The sequence below is a fragment of the Rattus norvegicus genome, chromosome 5 (genome assembly GCF_021556685.1).
Source record: "Rattus norvegicus strain SHRSP/BbbUtx chromosome 5, alternate assembly SHRSP_T2T, whole genome shotgun sequence".
NCBI classification, from domain to species: Eukaryota; Metazoa; Chordata; class Mammalia; order Rodentia; family Muridae; genus Rattus; species Rattus norvegicus.
In genome coordinates this window covers 163,683,044-163,709,649 of record NC_141538.1, presented here as the reverse complement: position 1 = coordinate 163,709,649, position 26,606 = coordinate 163,683,044, and the positions used below count along the sequence as shown (strand labels likewise).

The window sequence follows — 26,606 nt, the reverse complement described above, 5'->3', positions numbered from 1 at the left end:
AGAGAAAGGACTGAAAGATCTTGAAGGGGCTTGAGACCCCTATATGAACAACAATGCCAACCAAACAGAGCTTCCAGGGACTGAACCACTACCCAAAGAGTATACATGGACTGACCTTGGGCTCCAGCTGCATAGGTAGCAATGACTAGCCTAGTAAGAGCACCAGTGGAAGGGGAAGCTCTTGGTCCTGCCAAGGCTGAACTCCCAGTGAAAATGATTGCTGGGGGAGGGCGGTAATGGGGGCAATATAGGGAGGGAACACCCATATTGATAGGGAGGGGGAGGGGGGATATTGGCCCTGAAACAGGGAAAGGGAATAACAATTGAAATGTAAATAAGAAATACCCAAGTTAATAAAGGTGGAGGAAAAAAAAAAAGAAAAGGAAAAAGAAATGTGGGAGAGGGCTGGAGAGATTGCTCAACAGTTAAGAGCAGTGACTGCTCTTCCAGAAGTCCTGAGTTCAAATCCCAGCAATTGCATGGTGGCTCACCACCATGTGTCATGAGATCTCATGCCCTCTTCTGGTGTGTCTGAAGACTGCTACAGTGTACTTCTATAGAATAAATAATTAAATAAATCTTTTTAAAAAAAAGAAAGAAATGCCACAGAAACTGGTGGTTAGGTCTGCTTTGATTTGTTAATTAGGCACCTCAGCATGACATCCCAGGGTTTGAATCTTAACAGTACAGAGTAGTGAGAAGGTTGACATGGTGTACATATGATCTCAAAATGTTGAAACAGGCTTTATAGTCTCATATTCTTCAGGGAATAGACATGTGAATTAAAGCATGCCTGGAACTCCTCACAACTTCTCAGTATCTGCACATTCATACAGGAAAAATTATATTTCTATTAGGCATAGTTTCATTGTTTAAACACAAACTTGGTTTCCAGGTATAAGTTCAGTTACTCATCCAGAAACTTGATTACCTTGTCCTATGTAAATGGTCAGTTTAGTCTTTCAATGATCATCTAAAGTTGATTACCTGACAGCAGGTTGCTAATGACAAGTAATGTCAGAGCAGGAAGTCTCTTACCTTCTTTTCTCCCAGTCCACTTGTGTTCTGTGAATACACCAATTTCAATGTTCCTAACTAAACTCAATTCTTACACAGGTCCTGCTTTGTTTGCAATTTCATGCAACACCCAGGAAGATTGTATGACACACAATCAGTGGTGAATTCTTCTCATAGATCATTGTGGGCCCATCCTGAGAGTAGTTGCAGGACTGTTTTCCAGGCACTGGGCAATAGAATCAGGATTAGGGATTCAAAGAAACTCTTAGCTACACAGCATGAGGAAGGTGGGGCTACATGAGGCTTTGCAGTAGAGGAGAAAAAGGAGTGAAATTTTTAGTTAATTAGAAACTCCCCCAAGTATATTTCTTGCTTTAGAGAAAATGCACTGTAAAATAATTTTATTTGCCTGAGGTTATCTTCTCTGAGGCATATACCCTCGGTTTGCTTACCTAGCCTAGTCATGAAAATTTCTATTCTGTGTAAAATCCTATCTAGACTTAGAATATATACAGATTCCAAGATCTGAGGATGAATAAGCTCACATTTCCTAGTGAAAGACCCTGGCTTAGCAGCAGTAACGCCATTTTGCAAGGCTGTACTTAAGATGACTGGTTCAGGGAAAGGTCAGAACACTGAGAACACAGCGGTTGCCAAGCAGGATGTGTGTGGTCGAGCGCCTGGCAACAGGATGATTGTGGTTAAGCGCCTGACAATGAAAATGAGGAATGTGGAAAGCCCCGGGAGAGGTGTGGGACCAAGTCAGCCGTTATGTTCCAGGAAGGCAGCTAGGGAACTTGCCCCCGGGCTGAACCCTCGCCTCATTAGAATCCACCAATTATATCCCTGCAACCATGCATCTGCTTCTGTATGCTTGCTTCTGCTCCCCAAAACCCTATAAAAAACCCATCCTTGGTTCCACTGGGCGCGGCAGTCCCCCGAGTTGACTGAAGCGCCCACAGGTGTCTGTGTATCCTGACAATAAATCAAATCCTCTTGCCGATTGCATCCTGTGGTCTCGGTCTGGTCATTGGTCTGGAGGGTCTCCTTCCCGAGGGAAAGTTCTCTGAGAGTTTTTCATTTGGGAGCTCATCCGGGATTCGAGATCCTCCACCCAGAGACCACCGTCCACCCCCAGGGAGGTAAGCTGGCCGGCGTCTGTCTGATTCTGTCTGTTCTGCCCTATTCTGTTTGTTCTATAAGCGGTCAGCTAGTTTGACTCTAATTTGGGTTGTTTTGAATCTGGGCGGGATGGAGAAGGAGCTGACGAGCTCGGACTTCTTGCCCTGCAGCCCTGGAAGACGTTCCAAGGGTGCTTGGAGCCCGGCTTTTCGGGGCTCAATCTGAGACTCTGGTTGGAGGAGAAGGATCTGGACGTACGGCACCTCTGTCTGCATTTTTGCTTTCAGAGGGCCTTCGTCACCTCCATCTGACTTTTTGCTTTCAGTTTGGTACCAAAGCCGCGCAGCATGCCTGTCTGTTGCTTGTTTAACTGTTGGGATTGTTTGTTTTCTCTGTGTTCTAATCTTCTTTAGAACTAACATGGGACAGTCTCTAACAATGCCCCTAAGTCTCACTCTTGACCATTGGAAGGACGTCCATGACCTGGCAAACAATCAGTCTGTCGAGGTCAAAAAAGGAAAATGGCAGACCCTCTGCACCTCCGAATGGCCCACTTTCAGAGCAGGATGGCCAGTGAATGGCACGTTTAATAAGACCATTATTTTACAGGTTAAAGATCGGGTCTTCCACGGACATCCTGATCAGGTTCCTTATATCATCACTTGGGAGAGTCTCACCTTGGACCCCACCCCCCTTGGGCGGAACCCTTCGTAGACCCGAATTGGCCTCCCCTCAACCCCCATCCGGTCCCCTCAGCCCCACCTGGCCCTCTGGCCACGTCTTCCTCTTTTTACCCCACTCTAACTAAATCATAGCCTTCTGAGAAACCTGTCCTCCCGGCAGATTCAAATTCCCCTCTTATAGATCTCTCTGAAGACCCTTCCCCATATCGTTTACCTACATGCCCGGTTGAAGTGGAGGAGGCAGAGCCGCCTGCCAGATCAGTTGCCGGGCCACAGTCTGATGAGGTTTTCTCCCCTGTCGCAGGGAGATTGCACAGTAGGCACGAGGTGATGCCGGATTCAACTTCCCAGGCTTACCCACTTAGACAGGGAACCGGTGGCCAGACCCAATACTGGCCGTTTTCAGCGGCCGACATTTACAAGTGGAAACAACACAACCCCTCTTTCTCAAAAGATCTGGTGGCCCTCACCGACCTAATAGAATCTGTTTTACTTACCCACCAGCCCACTTGGGATGACTGCCAACAGCTCTTACAGGCCCTCTTACCTTCAGAAGAAAAACAGAGAGTGTTCCTAGAGGCCAGAAAGCATATTCTGGGGGATGATGGGCACCCCACCCAGCTGCCTGAGGAAATTGGTGCTGCATTCCCACTCAAGAGACCAAACTGGGATTTCAATACGGCTGAAGGTAAGGGACACCTACGCCTTTATCGCCAGTTGCTCCTAGCAGGTCTCCGAGGGGCTATACTGAAAGATAAAAGTTTTAAAGTTGCCCCCCTAGACACAAAGTTTAGAGCAGAAAAAGAAAACAGGTTAGGCCCAGTATGTTCCAAGAAGCCTCTCCTAGGGCTATAGAATGGATAATTACATTGGCCAGCTCAACAGCTTTCTCCCAGAAACTAGCTGACCATAAATCTTAGAGAACAATCTTGAAAAGCAGGAAACAACTTCTCCTAAGAACTAGCGGACCATGAAGTTAAACAATCTGAGAAGTAAGAGACAGCTTCTCCTAGGAAACAATCTTGGGAGACAGAGAGTTCTTCCTTGTGATTTTTCACTGTTATTCTATGACGCTATCCCTGCCCCCTCGGGTTGTGGTTTCTCCCTTTAAATACCTCTTCTCCCAGCCTCTCGGGGTCGAACTCCACTGCCCCTGCGTGGGATACGAGTCTTGACCCCAGAGCACTGGTTGCTATCGATAAACCTCATGTGATTACAACAAGGACGGTCTTGTGTGAATTCTTGGGGGGGTTGCGTCATCCCAAGACTTGAGTGAGGGTCTCCCCACTCTGGGGGTCTTTTCATTTGGGGGCTCGTCCGGGATGGGTGACCACCCTCGTCTCCAAAGACCCACTTGGAGGTGAGATAGCGTCTGTGTCTTTGTCTGTGTCTGTGTTTTGTGCCGGCTAAACTCTGGGTCTGTATTTGCTACTCTGGGTCTGTATTTGCTCGCGAGTTCTGGAGTTCTGGTTTTGCAGTCACTCCCATCTCGGGCTGAGAGGGAGGCTTGTGTCTCAGGAGAGAAGCGAGTGTGAGTGGTAGACGTGCCTGGGGCTCACTGATTGCACTGCCCTGGGAGACGTCCCAGGAGGTGAGGAGGGACCCCAGGGACGCCTGGGAGATTCCCATCTGGGTGCTTGTGAGGATTCAGTGATTCTCCTGGATTGGAGAAAAGACCTGCCCTCCTGGCCATCTGTATTTCCAGAGTGGTTTTTGTCTGTGTGTCTTAGGTCTTTGTTTTGTGTTCTGGTTGGGAAAGAGGAGTGATGTGGAATCCGCTCCCCTTCATCTGTTTTTGGTGAGCTCACGGAAGCTCCCATCTGAATCAGTTTGGTTTTGTGGTGATCTTGCGGTGGCCACTTGTCTTTTGTTTTTGTGCACACTTTTTTTTTGTCTGTTAATCTTTTGATTGTCTTTCTGTGTGACTGAATGCTTTTGTCCTTTTTGGCAGACCTCTATTTTCTGGACTCTCTTCTTGTTTTCTCAACATCCCACTTGAGATGCTTGTTAATAGCTGTTACAGGAAATACAGAATCCAACTAGAGACCAGAAAAAAATGTTCCAGACATGGATGGAAGGCCCTCACTTCTGCCTGTTGGATTCAATATGCCTGGAGGTAGGGAGTGCTCCAGGTCTGCCCCCAGGCTCCAAAGGTGGGTCTCCGGGGGGCTGGAAAATGCCCCACCAATCTGGCTAAGATAAGGGAAAGATATAAAGAGAAAGTTACAGAAATTTAAAGGGTTAAGAAGTTAGAGAGCTAAAGAGAGATAAAAGACAAGAGAGGAACATATACTGGCCACAGTAGTTAGGGAACCTAAGAAGACAGTACCTGACAACAGAAGAGAATTCCTGGCTAAAGATCAGTGTGCCTAATACAAAGAAAAAGGACACTGGGTCAGGGACTGCCCCAGAAAGAACAAGAGGGGCCACTGGAGAGCCTCTTGGTCCTAGAGTGCTGGCTATGCGCAGAGATAGAAGAGAAGCCTGTCCAGTTGTTTTATGGATACAGAGACCCAACGCTCTGTGCTCCTATGCCCCAGTGGGCCAGTATCCAAAGACCTTGGGTACAGGGGGCTACTGGCAACAAACAATACTTATGGACTACCCGAAGAACAGTGGACCTTGGCATGGGCTGGGTAACCCACTAGCTCATGGTCATCCCTGACTGCCCCTATCCATGAAAAATTTGCTCTCCAAGATGGCTTGCGTGGGCTAAAATGGCTGGGTGAGGCCATGTGTATGCATATCTGCAGACTGTGTATGTGGAGCTTAAGACTGTCTCAGTGCACCAGTACCTGATGCTGGGAGATGTGTGGCTTAGTGCTGTTCTGCCTAGAACCCATCACTCCTGCCAGCTGGGCACTAACAACTGTCACCCAATCCAGGGTGATAGAGTGGCTGATGTTTTGCCTCTGAATAGAATGTCCCAAAAGATGGGACCACTGGTCAGCTGCCATGGACTAGATTCTCCACCGGTTGGGGGCAATCTGGTCACCTTGCTGCCCAATCCTGACCTGGAGCCACCATAGCATGAGTATCAAGTACTGGCAGAAGCCAATGGGTGGGGAAAAAGACCTCTTCAACTGGCTGATTGATCCCTGCTGAAAGCCGAGGCTACCTTGTCTACCGAAAGAAACAGTTCTCTTCATAAAGGTCAGAACAAAGCAGATAAAGTGGCTCGGGGAATAGCTATGCAGGAGCCTATCCTGCTTACAGGCCTACAAGAGACAGCCACTGGGAACTGAGATTAGACTAAGGAATGGCCTCACTTAGAATGTACAACAGAAGAAAAGGCCCAAATTGCTTATCTCCTAGTGTTTGTAGATACCTTTCCAGGAATAGATAAGCTCTAAAAGAGACCCTGACCAAATTAACCATGGAGATACTCCTTCCCTCTTGCTCTCTTCAAAGCAAGAAATCTCCCTTCTAGATTCAGCCTAACCCCCTTTGAGATCTTATATGGGGCTTCAGCTCCTCTGACTGTATTAGATGATGTTACTGAACCAACATGTCATAGTAATAATGATTTGTATGCCAGGCTAAAAGACCTACAGGTGATACAGAAAGAAATCTGCTCACAGCTGGCAACATATGCCCCGGGGACCCCTGAGACATCTCACCAGTTCCAGGTTGGAGACTTGGCTACATACAATGACACTGAGCCCAGACACTTGAGCCTCGCTAGAAAGGACCGTACCTGGTGCTGCTGACCACCCTGACAGCTGTCAAGTCTCAGCCTTCACCAGCCACACACTAGCCATTGGGGCTGAGAGCTGGGACCTAGAGAGACACTCAGATCTTCAAAAAGCTCCCTAGACTTACACATCAGAGATGGTTCGAGAGCTGGTTTAGTAGATCTCCTTGGATGACTACTCTGATATCTTCCCTTATGGGACCCTTCTTAATTTTGCTTCTGTTTCCGATTATAGGTCCCTGTGTGTTAAATAAGCTAGTTACCTTCATTAAAAAAAGATGAGTACTGTTCAGATTTTGATGTTATGTCAACAATATCATGTTTTACAAGGTTAAAAAAAAACAATATTATAAAGATACAAAAATTTAGTTCTAAGATTAGAACTAGCCACGAGAAGAAGTGGGGAATCAAAGATAAAAGTTTTAAAGTTGCCCCCCTAGACACAAAGTTTAAAGCAGAAAAAGAAAACAGGTTAGGCCCCAGAATTGTATGTTCCAAGAAGTCTCTCCTAGGGCTATAGAATGGATAATTACATTGGTCAGCTCAACAGCTTTCTCCCAGAAACTAACTGACCATAAATCTTAGAGAACAATCTTGAAAAGCAGGAAACAACTTCTCCTAAGAACTAGCGGACCATGAAGTTAAACAATCTGAGAAGTAAGAGACAGCTTCTCCTAGGAAACAATCTTGGGAGACAGAGAGTTCTTCCTTGTGATTTTTCACTGTTATTCTATGACGCCATCCCTGCCCCCTCGGGTTGTGGTTTCTCCCTTTAAATACCTCTTCTCCCAGCCTCTTGGGGTTGAACTCCACTGCCCCTGCGTGGGATACGAGTCTCGACCCCAGTGCACTGTTGCTATCGATAAACCTCATGTGATTACAACAAGGACGGTCTTGTGTGAATTCTTGGGGGGGTTGCGTCATCCCGAGACTTGAGTGAGGGTCTCCCCACTCTGGGGGTCTTTAAATATGACGCCCTACCAATTTGGCTCAGGTAAAGCAGGTTTTACAGGAAGCTGGGGAAACTCCCTCCGCCTTTCTAGAGAGACTCAAGGAGGCCTACTGTATGTATACCCCCTATGACCCAGATGACTCAGGAAAAATGACAAGTGTCTCTATGTCCTTCATCTGGCAGGCCGCACCAGATACCAGGACTAAGTTACAGAGATTAGAGAATTTGTAGGGCTATACATTACAGGATTTATTAAAGAAGCTGAAAGGATTTTTAACAAGAGGGAGACACAAGAAGAGAAAGAAGATAGAGTCCGCAGAGAGAGGGAAGAGAGAGATAAAAAAAAGAAACAAAGAGTTGAGCCGAATCTTGGCCACTGTAGTTCAGGGCCAGGAAAGGAAGGGATATAGGGTGGGAGCTCGAAAGGGGCCGAAGCTGGATAAAGATCAATGTGCCTATTGCAAAGAGAGAGGGCACTGGGCCAGAGAATGCCCCAAGAAGCCTGGCGGACCCTGAAAGCCTCAACCACGAACCTCCCTTCTGGCCCTAGATGAAGGTTAGGGAGGTCAGGGCCAGGAGCCCCCCCCCCAGCCCAGGGTAACGCTTAAAGTTGGGGGGCAGCCTGTTACCTTCCTGGTAGACACAGGAGCCCAGCATTCAGTCCTCACCCGAGCTTCAGGACAACTCAGTGCCCGGATGGCCTGGGTACAAGGAGCCACTGGCGGGAAACAATACCAATGGACTACAGACCGCCGGGTTCAGCTGGCTACCGGTAAGGTGACACATTCCTTCTTACATGTTCTGGACTGCCCATACCCTCTGCTGGGCCGTGACCTGCTCACCAAATTAAAAGCACAAATCCATTTTGAGGAAGGAGGGGCCCGAATAACTGGCCCCCACGGAACTCCCCTTCAAGTTCTAACCCTTCAATTAGAGGATGAATATAGACTATATGAACCGGGATAGGACAATTCACAATCCCTAGAAATAGACACTTGGGTCACGAATTTTCCACTGGCTTAGGAAGAGACTGGTGGAATGGGGTTGGCGCTCCAACAGCCCCCCTTAATTATCCAGTTAAAGGCCACTGCAACTCCAGTCTCCATAAAACAATACCCTCTGTCACATGAAGCTTATCAAGGCATGAGACCTCACATCACGAGGCTCCTGGATCAAGGCATCCTAGTCCCCTGCCGGTCGCCTTGGAACACGCCTCTTCTGCCTGTTAAGAAACCCGGCACTGGAGATTATAGGCCAGTACAAGATTTGAGAGAGGTCAACAAGAGGGTAGAAGATATCCATCCGACTGTCCCAAACCCTTATAATTTGTTCAGTACACTGCCCCCTACACATACTTGGTATACAGTTTTAGACCTGAAGGATGCCTTCTTTTGCCTTTGGCTGAGCCCAAAAAGCCAACCCTTATTTGCCTTTGAGTGGAAAGACCCTGAAATAGGGCTTTCAGGACAATTAACTTGGACAAGACTGCCTCAAGGTTTTAAAAACAGCCCAACGCTCTTTGATGAGGCCTTACATCGGGACTTAGCTGACTTTCGAGTTCAGCACCCCACCCTCATACTCTTGCAGTATGTAGATGACCTCCTCCTAGTTGCCACTTCTGAAACTGCATGCCACCAGGGAACCGAATCACTTTTACAGACTTTGGGACGATTGGGCTATCGAGCCTCTGCCAAAAAGGGTCAAATTTGCCAGACCCAGGTTACTTATTTAGGATATCAGCTACGGGATGGACAGCGATGGCTGACCCCAGCCAGGAAACAGACTGTGACCGGCATCCCTGCCCCCAAGAATGGCCGACAGCTACGGTAGTTCTTGGGGAAGGCGGGATTCTGCCGCCTCTGGATTCCTGGGTTTGCTGAGATGGCAGCCCCTTTGTACCCCCTCACTAAACTGGGGGTGCTCTTCCAGTGGGGACCAGAGCAACAAAAAGCATTTAATAACATCAAATAGGCCTTATTGTCCTCCCCTGCCTTGGGTCTCCCTGATATTACCAAACCCTTTGAACTGTTCATAGACAAGAAACAGGGGTATGCTAAAGGGGTCCTAACACACAGGTTGGGACCCTGGAAGCGCCCTATAGCCTACCTGTCTAAGAAATTGGACCGTGTGGCCTCTGGCTGGCCACCGTGCCTGAGGATGGTGGCAGCTATTGCCGTCCTGACCAAAGACGCTGGAAAATTGACCTTGGGACAGCCACTCACCATCCTGGCACCCCATGTAGTGGAAGCCTTGATAAAGCAGCCCCCGGACCGCTGGCTCTCTAATTCCCGCATGACCCACTACCAAGCCTTGTTACTGGATGCAGAGCGAGTTCAGTTTGGGCCCATAGTCGCTCTCAATCCTGTCACCTTGTTTCCTCTACCAGAGGAGGCAGAACAGCATGACTGCCTACAAATACTTGCAGAAGTACATGGAACCAGGCAGGACCTATCAGACCAGCCTCTTCAGAATGCTGACCACACATGGTACACGGATGGCAGCAGTTTCTTGGCAGACGGGGAGCGAAAGGCTGGAGCCGCGGTCACTACGGAGGACAAAGTGATTTGGGCGAGAACCCTGGCTGCTGGTACCTCTGCACAACGGGCTGAACTCATCGCCTTGACTCAGGCGCTCAAGATGGCAAAAGGTAAGAGGCTAAATGTGTATACAGACAGCCGTTACGCCTTTGCCACGGCACACATCCATGGGGAGATCTACCGAAGGCAGGGGCTGCTCACATCCGAGGGTAAGGATATCAAAAATAAGGCCGAAATGCTGGCCCTCTTAGAAGCCCTATTTTTGCCCAAAAGACTGAGTATTATGCATTGTCCAGGACACCAGAAAGGGCACAACCCAGAGGCACGAGGAAACCAGCTGGCTGACACCACGGCGCGAGAAGTGGCCATGAGCAAACAAACTCTGCCCTTAAAAAGCCCAGATCAACCCACGTCCCTACCGGTGAGACAAACCAGTTGGGTTTATACCCATTAGGATATAGGGCTCCTAGAAAAAATGGGGGCCATCTACTATCCTCAAGTAAAACAGTGGGTCTACAAAGGAAAGACAGTTATGCCAATAAATATGACTTTTGAATTGATCTCCTTCCTACATAAATTGACCCATTTGGGGTTTAAGAAGATGAAAACCTTACTAGATCGAGAAAAGATAAACCTGTGTTTTTTTGAATAGGGACAAAGCAATACAAAAGGTGACTGAGAGTTGCAAAGCATGCGCTCAGGTTAACCCGGGAAGGACCATGATTGGACAAGGAGTTCGTCCTAGGGGACACCGCCAGGCATCCATTGGGAAATTGATTTTACTGAAATTAGACCAGGTATGTATGGATACAAGTATCTTCTAGTGTTGGTAGACACCTTCTCAGGATGGGTCGAAGCCTTCCCCACAAAGCACGAGACTGCAAAGATGGTCACCAAGAAGCTCCTCAAAGAAATCTTTCCCAGGTATGGCATGCCTCAAGCGTTGGGGTCGGACAACAGACCCGCTTTCGTCTCCCAAGTAAGTCAGTTGGTGGCCAAATTACTGGGGATTGATTGGAAACTACATTGTGCCTATAGACCCCAGAGTTCAGGTCAGGTACAACGCATGAATAGAACAATTAAGGAGACTTTATCCAAACTTATGCTTGCAACTGGCTCAAAGGACTGGGTGGCCCTCCTTCCCCTAGTTCTATATCGGGCCCGGAACACCCCGGGCCCCCATGGTCTAACTCCCTTTGAAATAATGTATGGAGCACCACCCCCATTTGTCCATTTCTTTGATTCAAACATTGCTGATTCTGCTGACAGCCCTTCTCTGAGGGCCGATCTGCAGGTCCTACAGATCGTGCAGAGAGACATCTGGAAACCTCTGGCTGCTGCTTACCAGGACAAGCTTGAGCATCCAGTGGTGCCACACCCGTTCCAGATTGGAGACACCGTGTGGGTGCTCAGACATCAGACCAAGAATCTCGATCCACGGTGGAAAGGACTCTACACCATCCTCCTGACTACCCCGACAGCCCTAAAGGTGGACGGGATCGCGGCCTGGATCCACGCGTCACACGGCAAGGCAGCCCGGTCTGAGGAATAGACTAATTACAACACTACACCCCAGACATGGAAAGTTCAGCGCACCCCAAACCCCTTAAAGTTAAAACTCCTACGTGGCTCCTCCTAGCCCTTTTGTGGCCCGGAGTCAGTAGGGGAATAAGCCCCCACCACATTTATAACATTACCTGGACAGTCACTAATCTCATGACGGGAGGGATGGCTAATGCTACCTCCATAAGGGGGACGCTGGCCGATGCCTTCCCTCCCTTATACTTTGACCTTTGTGATGTGGTGGACTACAGGTGGGAGCCTGGCACTACCCATAATTGGCATCCCTCAACCACTTACTATGGTTGCGGCCTGGCGTCCCACGGCAAGGAGATCTACGTTTGCCCTGGACACAGAGTGAGCCAGGAGTGCAGAGGGCTGGGGAGTGGATACTGTGCCCAGTGGGGATGTGAGACCACTGGGGATGAGTATTGGAAGCCATCCTCCTCTTGAGACCTGATCACTCTGAAACGAGACGGTCGTTCTCCTTACACCTCGTGTAAACAGGGCAGGAAATGCAATCCCCTCATCCTCCACTTCACCGACTCAGGTAGGAGAGCGACTTGGGATGGGCCCAAATCTTGGGGCCTGCGCTTATATGTCACAGGGACCGACCCGGTGGGCCTGTTCTCTCTAAATAGACAGGTTTCTCCCCTGGCCACTTGACCCATTGGACCCAACCTAGTTCTACAAGATCAGAAACCTCCCTTGCTCCCAGCACAGGCCCAACCCCCGTCATTGCCTAAAGTCACTCAGGCCCCTGGTAACACCCCTACAAACCCCTTCTCTACGACGGGGGGCTCCACCATTCTGACCTCCCCGTCGCCAGGCACCGGGGATCGACTATTCAATTTGGTGACTGGTGCATATCTGGCTCTCAATTATTCAGACCCTTCTAGGACTCAGGAGTGCTGGTTGTGCCTCGTTTCTGGTCTGCCATATTATGAAGGGGTGGCAGTCATTGGAAACTATACCAATCTGACCACTGCCCCGGACAGCTGTGCCAATACCCCTAGCCACAAACTAACTCTGCCCGAGGTATTGGGATGAGGGCTTTGCTTGGGGAATGTACCCCCCACACACCATACCCTCTGCAACACCACTCAGAGGGTTCCCACTGGGACCTACTTCCTGTCAGCATTAGAAAAGTGCTTGACATTGTTGTCTGAGGTAGTCCTCCAAAACAGACGGGGGCTAGATATGCTGTTCCTCCACGAGGGTGGATTGTGTGCTGCTCTAAAAGAAGAGTGTTGCTTCTATGCAGACCATAGCGGAATAGTAAGAGATAATATGGCTAAGCTTTGAGAATGCTTGGCCCAGAGACAAAAGCTGTTTGATTCCCAACAAGGGTGGTTCGAGGGGTGGTTTAACCGATCCCCTTGATTTGCTACCCTCCTGTCTACTTAATCTTCTCCTAATTCTCCTTTTTGGACCCTGTATCCTTAACAGGCTGGTACAGTTCATGAGGGATAGATTTTCAGTCATTCAGACCCTTGTACTGACCCAGCAGTACCATAGGCTGAGACAACTGGAGACAGAGATTTCTTAACCAAGTCGAGTGAAAGATTTCACTCAAAGTTAGCAAAAAAATGGGGGAATGAAAGACCCCAGCTTAGCAGCAGTAACGCCATTTTGCAAGACTGTACTTAAGATGACTGGTGCAGGGAAAGGTCAGAACACTGAGAACACAGTGGCTGCCAAGCAGGATGTGTGTGGTTGAGCGCCTGGCAACAGGATGATTGTGGTTAAGCGCCTGACAATGAAAAAGAGGAATGTGGAAAGCCCTGGGAGAGGTCCCACACCCTGGTGGGGGGCCAAGTCAGCCTTTATGTTCCAGGAAGGCGGCTAGGGAACTTGCCCCCAGGCTGAACCCTCGCCTCATTAGAATCCACCAATTATATCCCTGTAACCATGCATCTGCTTCTGTATGCTTGCTTCTGCTTCCCAAAACCCTATAAAAAACCCGTCCTTGGTTCTGCTGGGCACGCCAGTCCCCCGAGTTGACTGAAGTGCCCACAGGTGCCTGTGTATCCTGACAATAAACCAAATCCTCTTGCACCTCTGATTGCATCCTGTGGTCTCGGTCTGGTCATTGGGCTGGAGGGTCTCCTTCCCTAGGGAAAGTTCTCTCTGAGAGCTTTTCACTAGTTATTCCTGACCTTTTGCTGGCTGCTCAACTCAGCTATTCAGCTAAAAATCCTTCTACACACCAACTGATTTAACTCTGCTTGGTTTCTTTCTTTCTTTCTTTCTTTCTTTCTTTCTTTCTTTCTTTCTTTCTTTCTTTTTTCTCTCTCTCCCTATCTATATCTCTCCGTGTGTGTGTGTGTGTGTGTGTGTCTATATTGCTTACTTCTTCCCTTCTCTCTGTTCATGTCATATTCCTCTTTTTCTTCTCCTCCCTGCCTACCTCTCACACACTGGTTACTTTCCTGAACTCAGTCTTTGCTGAAGGTGAAGTTAAAAGATAAAAGTTTTAAAGTTGCCCCCCTAGACACAAAGTTTAGAGCAGAAAAAAAACATGTTAGGCCCCAAAATTGTATGTTCCAAGAAGCCTCTCCTAGGGCTATTAGAATGGATAATTACATTGGTCAGCTCAACAGCTTTCTCCCAGAAACTAACTGACCATAAATCTTAGAGAACAATCTTGAGAAGCAGGAAACAACTTCTCCTAGGAACTAGCGGACCATGAAGTTAAACAATCTGAGAAGTAGGAGACAGCTTCTCCTAGGAAACAATCTTGGGGGACAGAGAGTTCTTCCTTGTGATTTTTCACTGTTATTCTACACACTTTCCAATGACGCCATCCCTGTCCCCTCGGGTTGTGGTTTCTCCCTTTAAATACCTCTTCACCCAGCCTCTCGGGGTCGAACTCCACTGCCCCTGCGTGGGATACGAGTCTCGACCCCAGTGCACCGGTTGCTATCGATAAACCTCATGTGATTACAACAAGGACGGTCTTTTGTGAGTTCTTGGGGGGTCGCGTCATCCCGAGACTTGAGTGAGGGTCTCCCCACTCTGGGGGTCTTTCAAAGTCATCCAAGAACAGCTTCCCAATAACCTGGCACTTAATCTAATCTAGTCTTTCTTGAATTGGTTCATTTCACTGAAAGGAAAATTATACAGATTTAAGGTTCAAAAATATAAAATTAAAAGAGTAAGTTTCAAAATCCACAGACTCAGGGCTAAACACTGTCCAGGCAGGGCGGGGCCCACCCTGCAGCCCGGACTGACAGGCCATAAAGATGCAGAAGGGCACCTCCCCCAGCTTACTCAGAGTCACACCTTAACCAGATGTCCTTCAAACCCTGATAAGCCCCTAGCTTCTAAAATCCTGTACTCTCCAGTCAGCACGTACTCTTCTGCTGCTGTAATCTCACTGCCATGTTTGAATGAGCCAATCACTTATAGCCGTGCCAGAAATTAGCCAATTGTGTGTAACTACGCCAAACACCCTAGCCTTCCCTATATAAACCCCTGACTTTTGAGCTTCGGGGTCGACACCTCTGTCTCCTGCATGGGATACATGTCGGCCCGGAAATCCCCGTAATAGATCTCCGTAATAAACCTCGCCTTTGCTTATGACATCCAAAATGGTCTCTCTGTGTCTGGGGTCCTTGATTTCCCAAGACTTGAATAAGGGTCTCTCTCTTCAGAGATCTTTCATTTGGGGGCTCGTCCGGGATCGGTGTTTCCTGGGGTGCGCCATCCTGAGACTCGAGGTAGGTTCTTTCATTTGGGGGCTCGTCTGGGATCGGTGTTTCCTGGGGAGCACCATCCTGAGACTCGAGCTAGGTTCTTTCATCACCAGCAGAGAACATATAAATTACCAATGGGGATTGGTGTACTAGCAGGGTGTCTGGTCCAGGGAATAACTAGAATTTAATCAGACTACACAAGGAGCCACAATTGTCTACTGCAAACCACACCAGCTCCTGAAGCTCAACAGTCTGATCTACCCAGATATGGGCAATTACCCTGTGCTCCCCATGTTCAGTTTTGAAGCTTGCTTGAGCTTGCCTCTAAACACCAAGCATTCACTCTTTAAATGAGGATGGATAGCTTGCATCTGTAATTCTCAATTATAACCTGGCTGCCTCCATGGTACAGGAGGCACATAACTTCCTGGAATGCTGGGAATTGTAGTTCTTTAAGAATAACAGAGGCTCAAGACCTCAAAAAATGTTCAAAGTCCTTAGTGATCAGAGAAATGCAAATAAAAACGACCCTGTGATTCCACCTTACCCCAGTTAGAATGGCTAACACCAAAACCACAGGTAACAACACATATTGGCAGGGATGTGGAGAAAGAGGAACACTCCTCCATTGCTGCAGGGAATGCAAACTGGTACAACTACTCTGAAAATTAATTTGAAGATTCCTCAGAAAATTGGAAATAGATCTACCAAAAGATCCAGCAATACAACTCTCGGGAATATAACCAAAAGACGCCCACGGTGCCATAGGGGCACATGTTCCACTATATTCAGAGCAACTTTGTGATAGACAGAAGCTGGAAAACAACCAAAATGTCCCATGACAGAAGAGTGGATACAAATATGTGGTTTATTTACACAATGGAATACTACTCAGCTAATAAGAAAAAGGACATCCTGAAATTTGCAGGCAAATGGATGGAACTAGAAAATATCATCCTGAGTGAGGTGTCTCAGCCCTACAAGTTCTTGTTAATGTGAAATCTTAGGTTTGAATGAAAAATGAAGACTGGATTGCAGAAAGGTATGGCTGAAGAGGTATGGACTTTGATGACATGGTACACGGGGTTGTATAACCCATTGTAATTTCCCATGAAGCTTTACTATTTTCCAAAACATGCAACCTGCAGCATTGCAAGAAGGTACCTGGTCTAATGATGAGATTAATATTTGGCACTACAATCTGAGGAAGAAAGCATTCAGAGTTATCTGGTTGTGTCCAGACTGAACCAGGAGCATGAGGTTTGGGGGAGGGGTATTGTGGACTAGAAGAGAGGATAGATGGGATGGCTAAGGGAGAACCAGGATCCAAGAAAGCACCTAGGCCACATTGTCTGCATTGATATGTTAATAGGCACCACATTTAACCATTCCTCCTGAATTCCTTTGAGTCCTTCCCAGGGTCAGTCCAGCATGCTGAGAGGGGATGATATCAGGCCATATTTTTAAAAGTAGAAAAGTTACTCTAGATTAAGGCAGAATTAGACAGCACCTTTTCAATAATTATGATTGCTCACTTACTTAAGAATAATGTCCCCTTATATCATGAAAAGCACTCTGCCTATGCACGTTCATGGTTTGTTGAATTCTGTAATGTGAACTACTTGCAGGTGTGGGGATGATTAGACCCTGCACTTAGGGCTTTTTTTCAGAGACATATAGTTGGAGAAGTTAACAATCTGCACTCCGTGGGTCACAATAGTTTTCTTAAAGTCTTTTTTACTCCTCCTCAGTTTTGCTTCTAAAAGGACTCTGAATGTATGTTAACTGTGTGACCAACTCTTACATCTCAGAGACTAAACTGAAATCCTCAGAGAAAAGAGATATTTTCATGATGTCTCCACTTTACTTCATGTTTATTCTTTTGCCAGGTGTTGGCTCTTTTTGTTGGTTTGAATTTTTCTGGCCTACCTGATTGATTGTTCCTTTGTTTTGATGTTGTCTTTTTCTTAAACTCATCTGATCATTCAGGTGTACCCACCCTCCCCATCTGGAAACCACTCCTCCAACCCTGTTGCAGTCTGTCTAACATGCAACTGCAGCTGTCAGGATGCCCAGGACCTACTCTGTACAGCTTCCCCTCAAGGTGCTGATAGACTAGACCAGAACTAGATGTAGTAGGATACTGCACCTGGATTCTGAACACTTCATACACAAGTTTTCCTGCCTAAGTTCTCACATTGTGAGTATAACCCACTGAGCTAATGATATTGACAGCAATTCCTCTGAATTCTGATGCTCAGAATATATATCCAATACAAAGTAAAACAAAGATAAAGTGCACTTGGTTGGAACCACAAACCATATATCCCATTAGGAATGCAATTTACATGGCAGTTAAGATAAAGAATTAAATACCCAGAGTCAAAGCTTGTAAACCAGGGAAATCAACTCAAAGAGGACAGGAACAAAATGATTCTTGGGCAAGAAAATAATAGCAGATGCCTAAAGGAAACGTGGACTACAATGTAGGATAAGAACAGTAAGTTCAATATGAGGTTAGAAACATCAAAATTAAGACCCTGAAAGGAAAATTCAGTAAGGCAAGTAAAAATAACTCATAGAGAACCTGTAGGAGACAGATTATCAGACTTGAAGAAAAGGTTAGAGTAGCTGGATGCTGCATATGTAGCAGACAATGGCCTTGTTGGGTACCAATGGGAGTAGAAGCCCTTGGTCCTGCCAAGGCTGGAACCCCACCCTGTTGTATGGGAATGTCAGGGTGTGGAGGTGGGAAAGGGATGTTGTTGGGGAGGGGAAACACACTTCTAAAAAAGGGAGGGGGATGGGATAATGGGATTATGGAAGGGAAAATGTGAAAGGGAATAACATTTGAAATGTAAATAAAAATATCCTTTAAAAAAAGAAGTAGGCATCTAATTTCAAGGAGTTGGACTTTACCAAAGATAAAACAAATGATGAAACGGTTTAAATGTATAGGACCTGAAGGTCAGGGAGGAAAACTGAAGCCATATATGGTTGATATAGTCATTCATTTATGGAAAAGAGATCTGCTACAGCAGCGGAAGATAAAAAAGCACATCCCCACAGTTTTAGAATCTGACCATGAAACCAGTCAGCCTCCTAAAAAATATTAAATTCATGCTGGCTCCAGCAGCATATATCCTAAAATTGGAACTATACAGAGAAGATTAACATGGCCCCTGCACAAGGATAACATGCAAATTCATGAAGCATTAAATATTTTGAATCCCTTAAAGAGGAAACACAGAAATCCCTTAAAAATTAGAGGAAAACACAGCCAAACAGGTGAAGCAATTGAACAAACCTATCCAAGATCTAAAAATGGAAATATAAACAACAAATAAATCACAAAGGGAAACAACCTTGGAGATAGAAAACCTAGGAAACAGTCAAGGAGTAATACACACAAGCATCAGCAACAGTATACAAGAAATAGAAAAGAGAATCTCAGAGGCAGAAGATATCATAGAAACACTAACACATCTGTCACAGAAATTGTAAAATGCAAAAAGATCCTATCCCAAAACATCCAGAAAATCCAAAACATTATGAGAAGATCAAACATAAGGAAATAGGTATAGAAGAGAGTGAAGATTCCCAACCTAAAGGGTCAATAAATATCTTTAACAAAATTATAGAAGGAAACTTCCCTAACCTAAAGAGAGAGATGCCCAGAAACACGTTAAGAAGCCTACAGAGCTCTGAATAGATTAGACCAGAAAAGAAATTCTACCCATCATATAGTAGTCAAAATACCAAATGCACAAAAGAAAGAATATTAAAAACAGTAAGAGAAAATGGTCCATTAACATATAAGGGCAGACCTATCAGAATTACACCAGTCTTCTCACCAGAGACTATGAAAGCCAGAAGACCCTTGGGGAGATGTCATACAGCCATGAAGGTAAAACAAATGCCAGCCCAGGCTACTATAGTCAGCAAAACTCTCAATTAACATAAATGGAGAAACAAAGATATTCCAATACTAAAACCAAGGTTACACAATATATTTCCACAAATCCAGCCCAACAAAGGATAAAAATGGAAGACTGCAACACAAGGAGGGAAACGATACCCTCAAAAAAAGCAAGAAAGTAATCTTGCCATCATCCCAAACGAAGAGAGACACTCAAGCATAATTCCATCACTAACAACAAAACCAACAGGAAACAGCAATCACTATTCTTTAATATCTCTTAACATCCTTAATTGAGGACTCAATTCCCCAATAAAGAGACATAGACTAACTGACTGAATACATAAAGAGGACTCAGCATTTTACTGCACACAGGAAACACACCTCAGTGACAAAGACACAATAACTCACAATAAAAGGTTGGAAAAAATTGTCCAAGCAAATGGTCCGAAGAATCAAGCTGGAGTTGCCATTATAATTTCAGGAGCCTGATTTATCTGTCTCCTGAGAGTCTCTGCCAGAGCATGATAAATGCAGAGGCAAATGCTAGTAGCCAACCTTAGAACTGAAAACAGGGTACTCATTGGAGGAGTTAGAGAAAGGATTGAAAGAGCTGGAGGGGATTGAAACCCCATAAGAACTACAATAACAACCAATCAGTTCTCCTAAGGACTAAACCATTGCCCAAAGACTACCATGGACAGACCCATGGCTCCAGCTGCATATGTACCAGAGAATAGTTTTGTTGGGAACCACTGGGAGAAGCCCTTGGTCTGGCCAAAGCTGTACCCCACAATGTAGGTGAATCTCAGGGAGGGGAGGTAGGAAGGGGTAAGTGGTTGGGTGGCAGAACACACTCATTAAAGAAAGGGTATGGGATATGGGGTTTATGGAAGGGAAACCAGGAAAGGGGATAACATTGAATAAAATGTAAATGAATAAAATAAATATAATTAAAAAACAAAAAGAAAAACATTTTCAATAAAAATACTTTTAAAAGAAAAACAAATCTCATTCGATGCCAAAAACATGTTTGATAGAATCCAACCCCCTTTATCATAACTCTTGGAGAGAAAAGGGATGCAAGGGGCATACCTAAATAAAATATTGGCAACATACTGCAAGCCAATACCCAAAATCAAATTAAACAGAGAGAAACTTAAAGAACTTTCCATAAAATCAGGGACAAGGCAAGGGTGTCCACTCTCCCCATAACTCTACAAAACAGTACTAGAAATTCTAGCTCAAGTGATAAGGCAACTAAAGGAAATCAAAGGGATATAAATTGGAAAGGAAGAAGTAAACTTATCACTATTCGCAGATGATATGATAGTATGTATCTACAAGTGAAATCAAAAATTCTACCAGAAAACTACAGTTGATAAAAATTTTAGCTAAGTGGCTGGATAAACAATTGACATGAAAAAAATCAATAGCTCTCCTCTACAAATTCAATAAACAGACTGAGAAAGAATTTATGGAAACAGAACCCTTCACAAGTGACACAAATAAAATGAAATACTTTCATTTACCTCTCACCAAGTAAGTGAAAACTTGTCTGACAAGAACTGCAAGTATTTGCAAAAAGAAAAAAATAACTGAGATGCCAGAGGCAGAAAGATCTACCTTGCTCATGTATCATGAGGATTAACATAATAAAAATGTGCATGTTACCAAAAAAGAAATCTACAGATTCAGTGCAATTTTCATCAAAATTTCAACCCAGCTCTTCACATATTTTGAAAAAATAAAACCTCCATCTCACTATCAAAATAAATAAACAAAAAATAAACACAGGATAGATAAAACGATCCTGTACCATAAAATACTTACCGAGGTGTCAATATCATTGACTTTAATAAACACAGGATACATAAAATGATCCTGTACCTTAAAAAAAAAAACTTAGAGGTGTCAATATCATTGACTTTAAGCAATAGTGCTAAACAATAGTAATAAAACTTGCTTGTATTGGTATAGATACTGAGAGGTGGTTCAATTCACTACAGCTGTAGATCCAAAAATAAATCCATGTATCAATGTACACTTGATGTATTGAAAAGGAAGCTAAAACCATACAATGGAAAGGAGAGACTATCTTATATGAATGAGGCTGGTACAACTAGATGTCTTCATGAAGAGGAATGCAGATATTTATTATCCTGCAAAATACTCAATATTTTGATCCAAATGGATCAAAGATGTCTTTACAAATCCAGATGAAATCTAAGAACACAGAAATTGGAGAATAGCCTTGAAAATATGTGAACAGGAGGAGAGAACTTCCAAAAGAGAACACCAATGGCTCTGGATCTAAGGTCAAGAATTAATAAATTGAAACGTGTGAATGTGAAAAGCTTCTGTAAGTCAAAAGACACCATCTTCAGGATAAAAATAGGTGAAAAAAAGATCTTCACTAACTACATCCAATAGACAGGGACTTGTGCTTCTAATGGAAATGGGGTAAAGAATTCAGTTAGGGGTACTGGGAGGAGAGGAAAGGTTGTGTACTTTTATTTTTTTAACTTTTTTTTTATTAGATATATTTCTCTTTTCCCCAATCTTTATAAAATTGAGTACTTCTTACTTACATTTCAAATGTTATCCCCTTTCCCCGTTTCCAGGCCAACATCCCCATAACCACTACACTTGCCCATCAATATGGGTGTTCCTCTCCCCATCCTCCCACCATTACTGCCCTCCCCCCAACAATCCCGTTCACAGGGGGTCCAGCCTTGGCAGGGCCACGGGCTTCCCCTTCCACTGGTGCCCTTACTAGGCTGCTCATTAACAACCTATGCACTTGGAGCACACGGTCAGTCCATGTATAGTCTTTAGGTAGTTGCTTAGGCCCTGGAATCTCTGGTTGGTAGGCATTATTGTTCATATGGGGTTTCAAGCGCCTTCAGCTCTTTCAGTCCTTTCTCTGATTCCTTCAACAGGGGGCCCGTTCTTAGTTCAGTGGTTTGCTGTTGGCATTCACCTATGTATTTGCCAATTCTGGCTGTCTCTCAGGAGAGATCTACGTCCAGTTCCTGTCAGCCTGAACTTCTTTGCTTCATCCATCTTATCTAGTTTGGTGGCTGTATATGTATGGGCCACATGTGGGGAAGGCTGTGAATTGGCGTTCCTTCAGCCTCTGTTCTAAACTTTGCATCCCTTTCCCCTCCTAAGGGTATTCTTGTTCCCCTTTTAAAGAAGGAGTGAAGCATCTGCATTTTGGTCATCCTTGAGTTTCATGTGTTCTGTGTGTCTTGGGTAATTTGAGCATTTGGGCTAATATCCACTTATCAATGAGTGCATACCATGTGTGTTTTTCTGTGATTGGGTTATCTCACTCTAGATGATATTTTCCAGTTGCATCTATTTGCCTATGGTTTTGATAGTCACTGTTTTTGATAGCTGAGTAGTATTCCATTGTGCAGATGTACAACATTTTCTGTATCCATTCCTCTGTTGAAGCGCATCTGGGTTCTTTCCAGCTTCTGGATATTATAAATAAGGCTGCTATGAACATAGTGGAGCATGTGTCTTTGTTATATGTAGGGGCATCTTTTGAGTATATGCCCAAGAGAGGTATAGCTGCATCCTCAGGTAGTTCACTGTCCAATTTTCTGAGGAACCTCCAGACTGATTTCCAGAATGGTTGTACCAGTCTGCAGTCCCACCAGCAATTGAGGAGTGTTCCTTTCTCCACATCCTTGCCAGCATCTGCTATTACCTGAGTTTTGGGTCTTTTCCATTATGACTGGTGTGTGGTGGAATCTAAGGGTTGTTTTGATTTGCATTTCCCTTATGACTAAAGATGTTGAACATTTCTGTAGATGCTTCTCAGCCATTCAACATTCCTCAGCTGCGAATTCATTGTTTAGCTCTGAACCCCATTTTTTCATAGGGTTGTCACACTGCAGTTTAACTTCATGAGTTCTTTGTATATTTTGGATATAAGCCCTCTATCAGTTGTAGGAGTGGTAAAGATCTTTTCCCAATCTGTTGGTTGCCGTTTTGTCCTAACAACAGTGTCCTTTGCCTTACAGAAGCTTTGTAGTTTTATAAGATCCCATTTGTCGATTCTTGATCTTAGAGCAGAAGCCATTGGTGTTTTGTTCAGGAAATTTTTTCCAGTGCCCATGTTTTCGAAATGCTTCCCCACGTTTTCCTCTAATTTGATGTGATGGTCCTGGATCCACTTGGACTTAAGCTTTGTACAGGGTGGTAAGAATGGGTCGATTTGCATTCTTCTACATGCTGACCTCCAGTTGAACGAGAAGCATTTGTTGAAAATGCTATCTTTTTTTCCATTGGATGGTCTTGGCTCCTCTGTCAAAAATCAAGTGCCCATAGGTGTGTGGGTTCATTTCTGGTTCTTCAATTCTATTCCACTGGTCTATCTGCCTGTCTCTGTACCAATACCATACAGTTTTTTATCACTATAGTTCTGCAATAGTGCTTAAGGTCAGGGGTGGTGATTTCCCCGGAAGTTCTTTTATTGTTGAGGATAGTTTTAGGTATCCTGGGTTTTTTATTACAGATGAATTTGCGAATTGTTCTAAGTCTATGAAGAATTGGATTGGAATTTTGATGGGGATTGCACTGAATCTATAGATTGCTTTTGGTAAAATGGCCATATTTTCTATATTAATCCTGCTGACCCATGAGCACGGAAGACCTATACATCTTCTGAAATCTTCAATTTCTTTCTTCAGAGACTTGAAGTTTTTATCATACAGATCTTTCACTTGCTTGGTTAAAATCACACTGAGGTGTTTTTGATTATTTGACACTATTATGAATGGTATTGTTTCTCTAATTTCTTTCTCAGCCTGTTTATCTTTTGCGCACAAGAAAGCTACTGATTTGAGTTAATTTTATACCCTGACACTTTGCTGACATTGTTTATCAGGTTTAGTAGTTCTCTGGTGGAACTTTTGGGGTAATGTACATATACTACATATCATCTGCAAATAGTGATATTTTGACTTCTTCCTTTCCAATCTGTACCCCCTTTATCTCCTTTTGTTGTCTGATTGCTCTGGCTAGGAGTTCGAGAACTATATTGAATAAGCAGGGAGAGAGTGGGCACCCTTGTCTAGTCCCTGATTTTAGTGGGATTGCTTCAAGTTTTTCTCCATTTAGTTTAATGTTAGTGACTGGTTTGCTATGTATGGCTTTGACTATGTTTAGGTATGGGCCTTGAATTCCTGATCTTCCCAGGACTTTTATGATCAAAGGGTGTTAAATTCTGTCAAATGCTTTCTCAGCATCTAATGAAATGATCATGTGATTTTTATCTTTCAGTTTTTTTCTATCGTGGAGTATCTTGATGGTTTTCCATATATTGAACATACCTGCATCCCTCGGATGTAGCATACTTGATCATGGTGGATGATCGTTTTGATGTGATCTTAGATTCGGTTTGCAAGAGTTTTATTGAGTATTTTTGTATCAATATCCATAAGGGAATTTTGCCTGAAGTTCTCTTTCTTTGTTGGATCTTTGTGTGGTTTAGGTATAAGAGTAATTGTGACTTCATAGAAGGAATTTGGTACTGCTCCATCTGTTTCAATTTTGTGGAATAGTTTGGACAGTATTGGTATGAAGTCTTCTATGAAGGTCTGATAGAATTCTGCACTTAACCCTTCTAGACCTGGGCTTTTTTTGGATGGGAGACTTTTAATGTCTACTTCTATTGCTTTAGCAGTTATGGGGTTCTTTAAATGGTTTATTTGTTCCTGATTTAACTTCAGTACCTGGTATCTGTCTAGGTAATTGTCCACTTCCTCCCGATTTTTAAGTTTTGTTGAATATAGTCTTTTTATTAGGATCTGGTGATATTTTTAAATTCCTCTGATGCTGTTGTTATGTCTAACTTTTCATTTCTGATATTTGTTAATTTGGCCACAGTCTCTATGCCCTGTGATTATTCTGGCTAAGTGTTTATCTATCTTGTTGATTTTCTCAAAGCATCAGCTTTCGGTTCTGTTTATCTTTGTTTCTTTCAAGTATGAATTCTCTGATGAATTCTCAGACTACTTTTGTAGCCAAAGCATTTGTCACATTCATTGCATTTGTAACGTTTATCTCCTGTATGTACTCTCTGGTGAATACTACGATGGCATTGTAGGCGAAAACATTTGTCACATTCACTGCATTTATAAGGTTTCTCTCCGGTATGAATTCTCATATGGCTTCTCAGAGTGCCTTTTTCAGTAAAGCATTTGTCACATTGACTGCATTTGAAAGGTTTCTCTCCTGTATGAATTCTCTGATGAATACTAAGATGGGATTTGTGGCCAAAGCATTTGTCACATTCACCACATTTGTAAGGTTTCTCTCCTGTATGTATTCTCTGATGAAATCTCAGAGTACCTTTTTCAGTAAAGAATTTGTCACATTCACTGCATTTGTAAGGTTTCTCTCCTGTGTGAATTCTCTGATGAATCCTAAAATTACATTTGTAAGTAAAGTATTTTTCACATTCACTGCATTTGTAAGGTTTCTCTCCAGTATGAATTCTCTGATGAATGTTAAGATGGAATTGTAGGCGAAAGCATTTGTCACATTCACTGCATTTGTAAGGTTTCTCTCCTGTATGAATTCTCATATGTCTTTTCAGAGTGCCTTTTTCAGTAAAGCATTTGTCACATTCACTGCATTTGTAAGGTTTCTCTCCGGTATGAATTCTCATATGGGTTCTGAGAGTGCCTTTTTCAGTAAAGCATTTGTCACATTCACTGCATTTGTAAGGTTTCTCTCCGGTATGAATTCTCTGATGATGCCTAAGATAGGATTCTCGGGCAAAGGATTTGTCACATTGACTACATTTGTAACGTTTCTTTCCTGTGTGAATTCTCTGATGCAAATGAAGATCCCTTGTTTTGGTAAAGCATTTCTCACATTCACTACATTGGTGAAGGTTCTTACCATTAATGTTTTGTTTCAGTGTCAGTTTATCTTCATGGACAAAATCCTTATCAAATTCTTTATTGTGCTCTTTGTTCTCTATGTGAATTCTGGAATTTACACCAGCGATAGCACATTCATTTGAAAACTGTACACAGTCTTTATATTTGTAAACTTCTCTGGTTTTTCCAGCTTTAAGGGTGGGATCTCGGAGATTAGTTTTATAAGGTGTACTTTGGGTGGATTCAAGAGTCACTTTGCTAATTTCTTCCCATTTACAAAACTTCTCTTGGATATTCACATGCTCATCGACAACGCACTCTGTGTCTCTATCCAATACCTTACCATGTTTTTCACATATCACATAATTTTCTGAAAAATAAAAGTACAATTAGGGATGACAAGGGTTACTCCACTGGGCAGAAAGAGATTCAATAATGGGTGTTTGCTGAATTATCTGGTAAAATAGACCATCTCAAGGATTTATTTTCTCAAAATTGGTTTTACTCTTTTTATAATCA

General features: G+C 44.1%; 2 protein-coding genes and 1 non-coding gene across 10 annotated transcripts in view; 2 read left to right on the top strand and 1 right to left on the bottom strand.

Moving 5' to 3' along the window:
- The window catches only part of Rex2l4 (reduced expression 2 like 4), a 751,000-nt gene that overhangs the window by 486,413 nt on the left and 237,981 nt on the right, over positions 1-26,606 (top strand). The gene's annotated exons all lie outside the window — the stretch shown is intronic.
- On the top strand, positions 18,384-18,490 carry LOC120103192 (U6 spliceosomal RNA). The gene has a single exon (XR_015621632.1). It is a non-coding gene; the product is annotated as a U6 spliceosomal RNA (small nuclear RNA).
- Rex2 (reduced expression 2) overlaps positions 21,694-26,606 on the bottom strand; it is a 34,031-nt gene continuing 29,118 nt past the window's right edge. For all 7 annotated transcript variants that reach the window (XM_087551693.1, XM_087551689.1, XM_087551691.1 and 4 more), the window contains one exon: positions 21,694-26,457. In XM_087551693.1, coding sequence (XP_087407819.1) covers positions 25,181-26,457 — 1,277 coding nt within the window. In that variant the 3' untranslated portion in view covers positions 21,694-25,180. The remainder of the gene's footprint in view (positions 26,458-26,606) is intronic.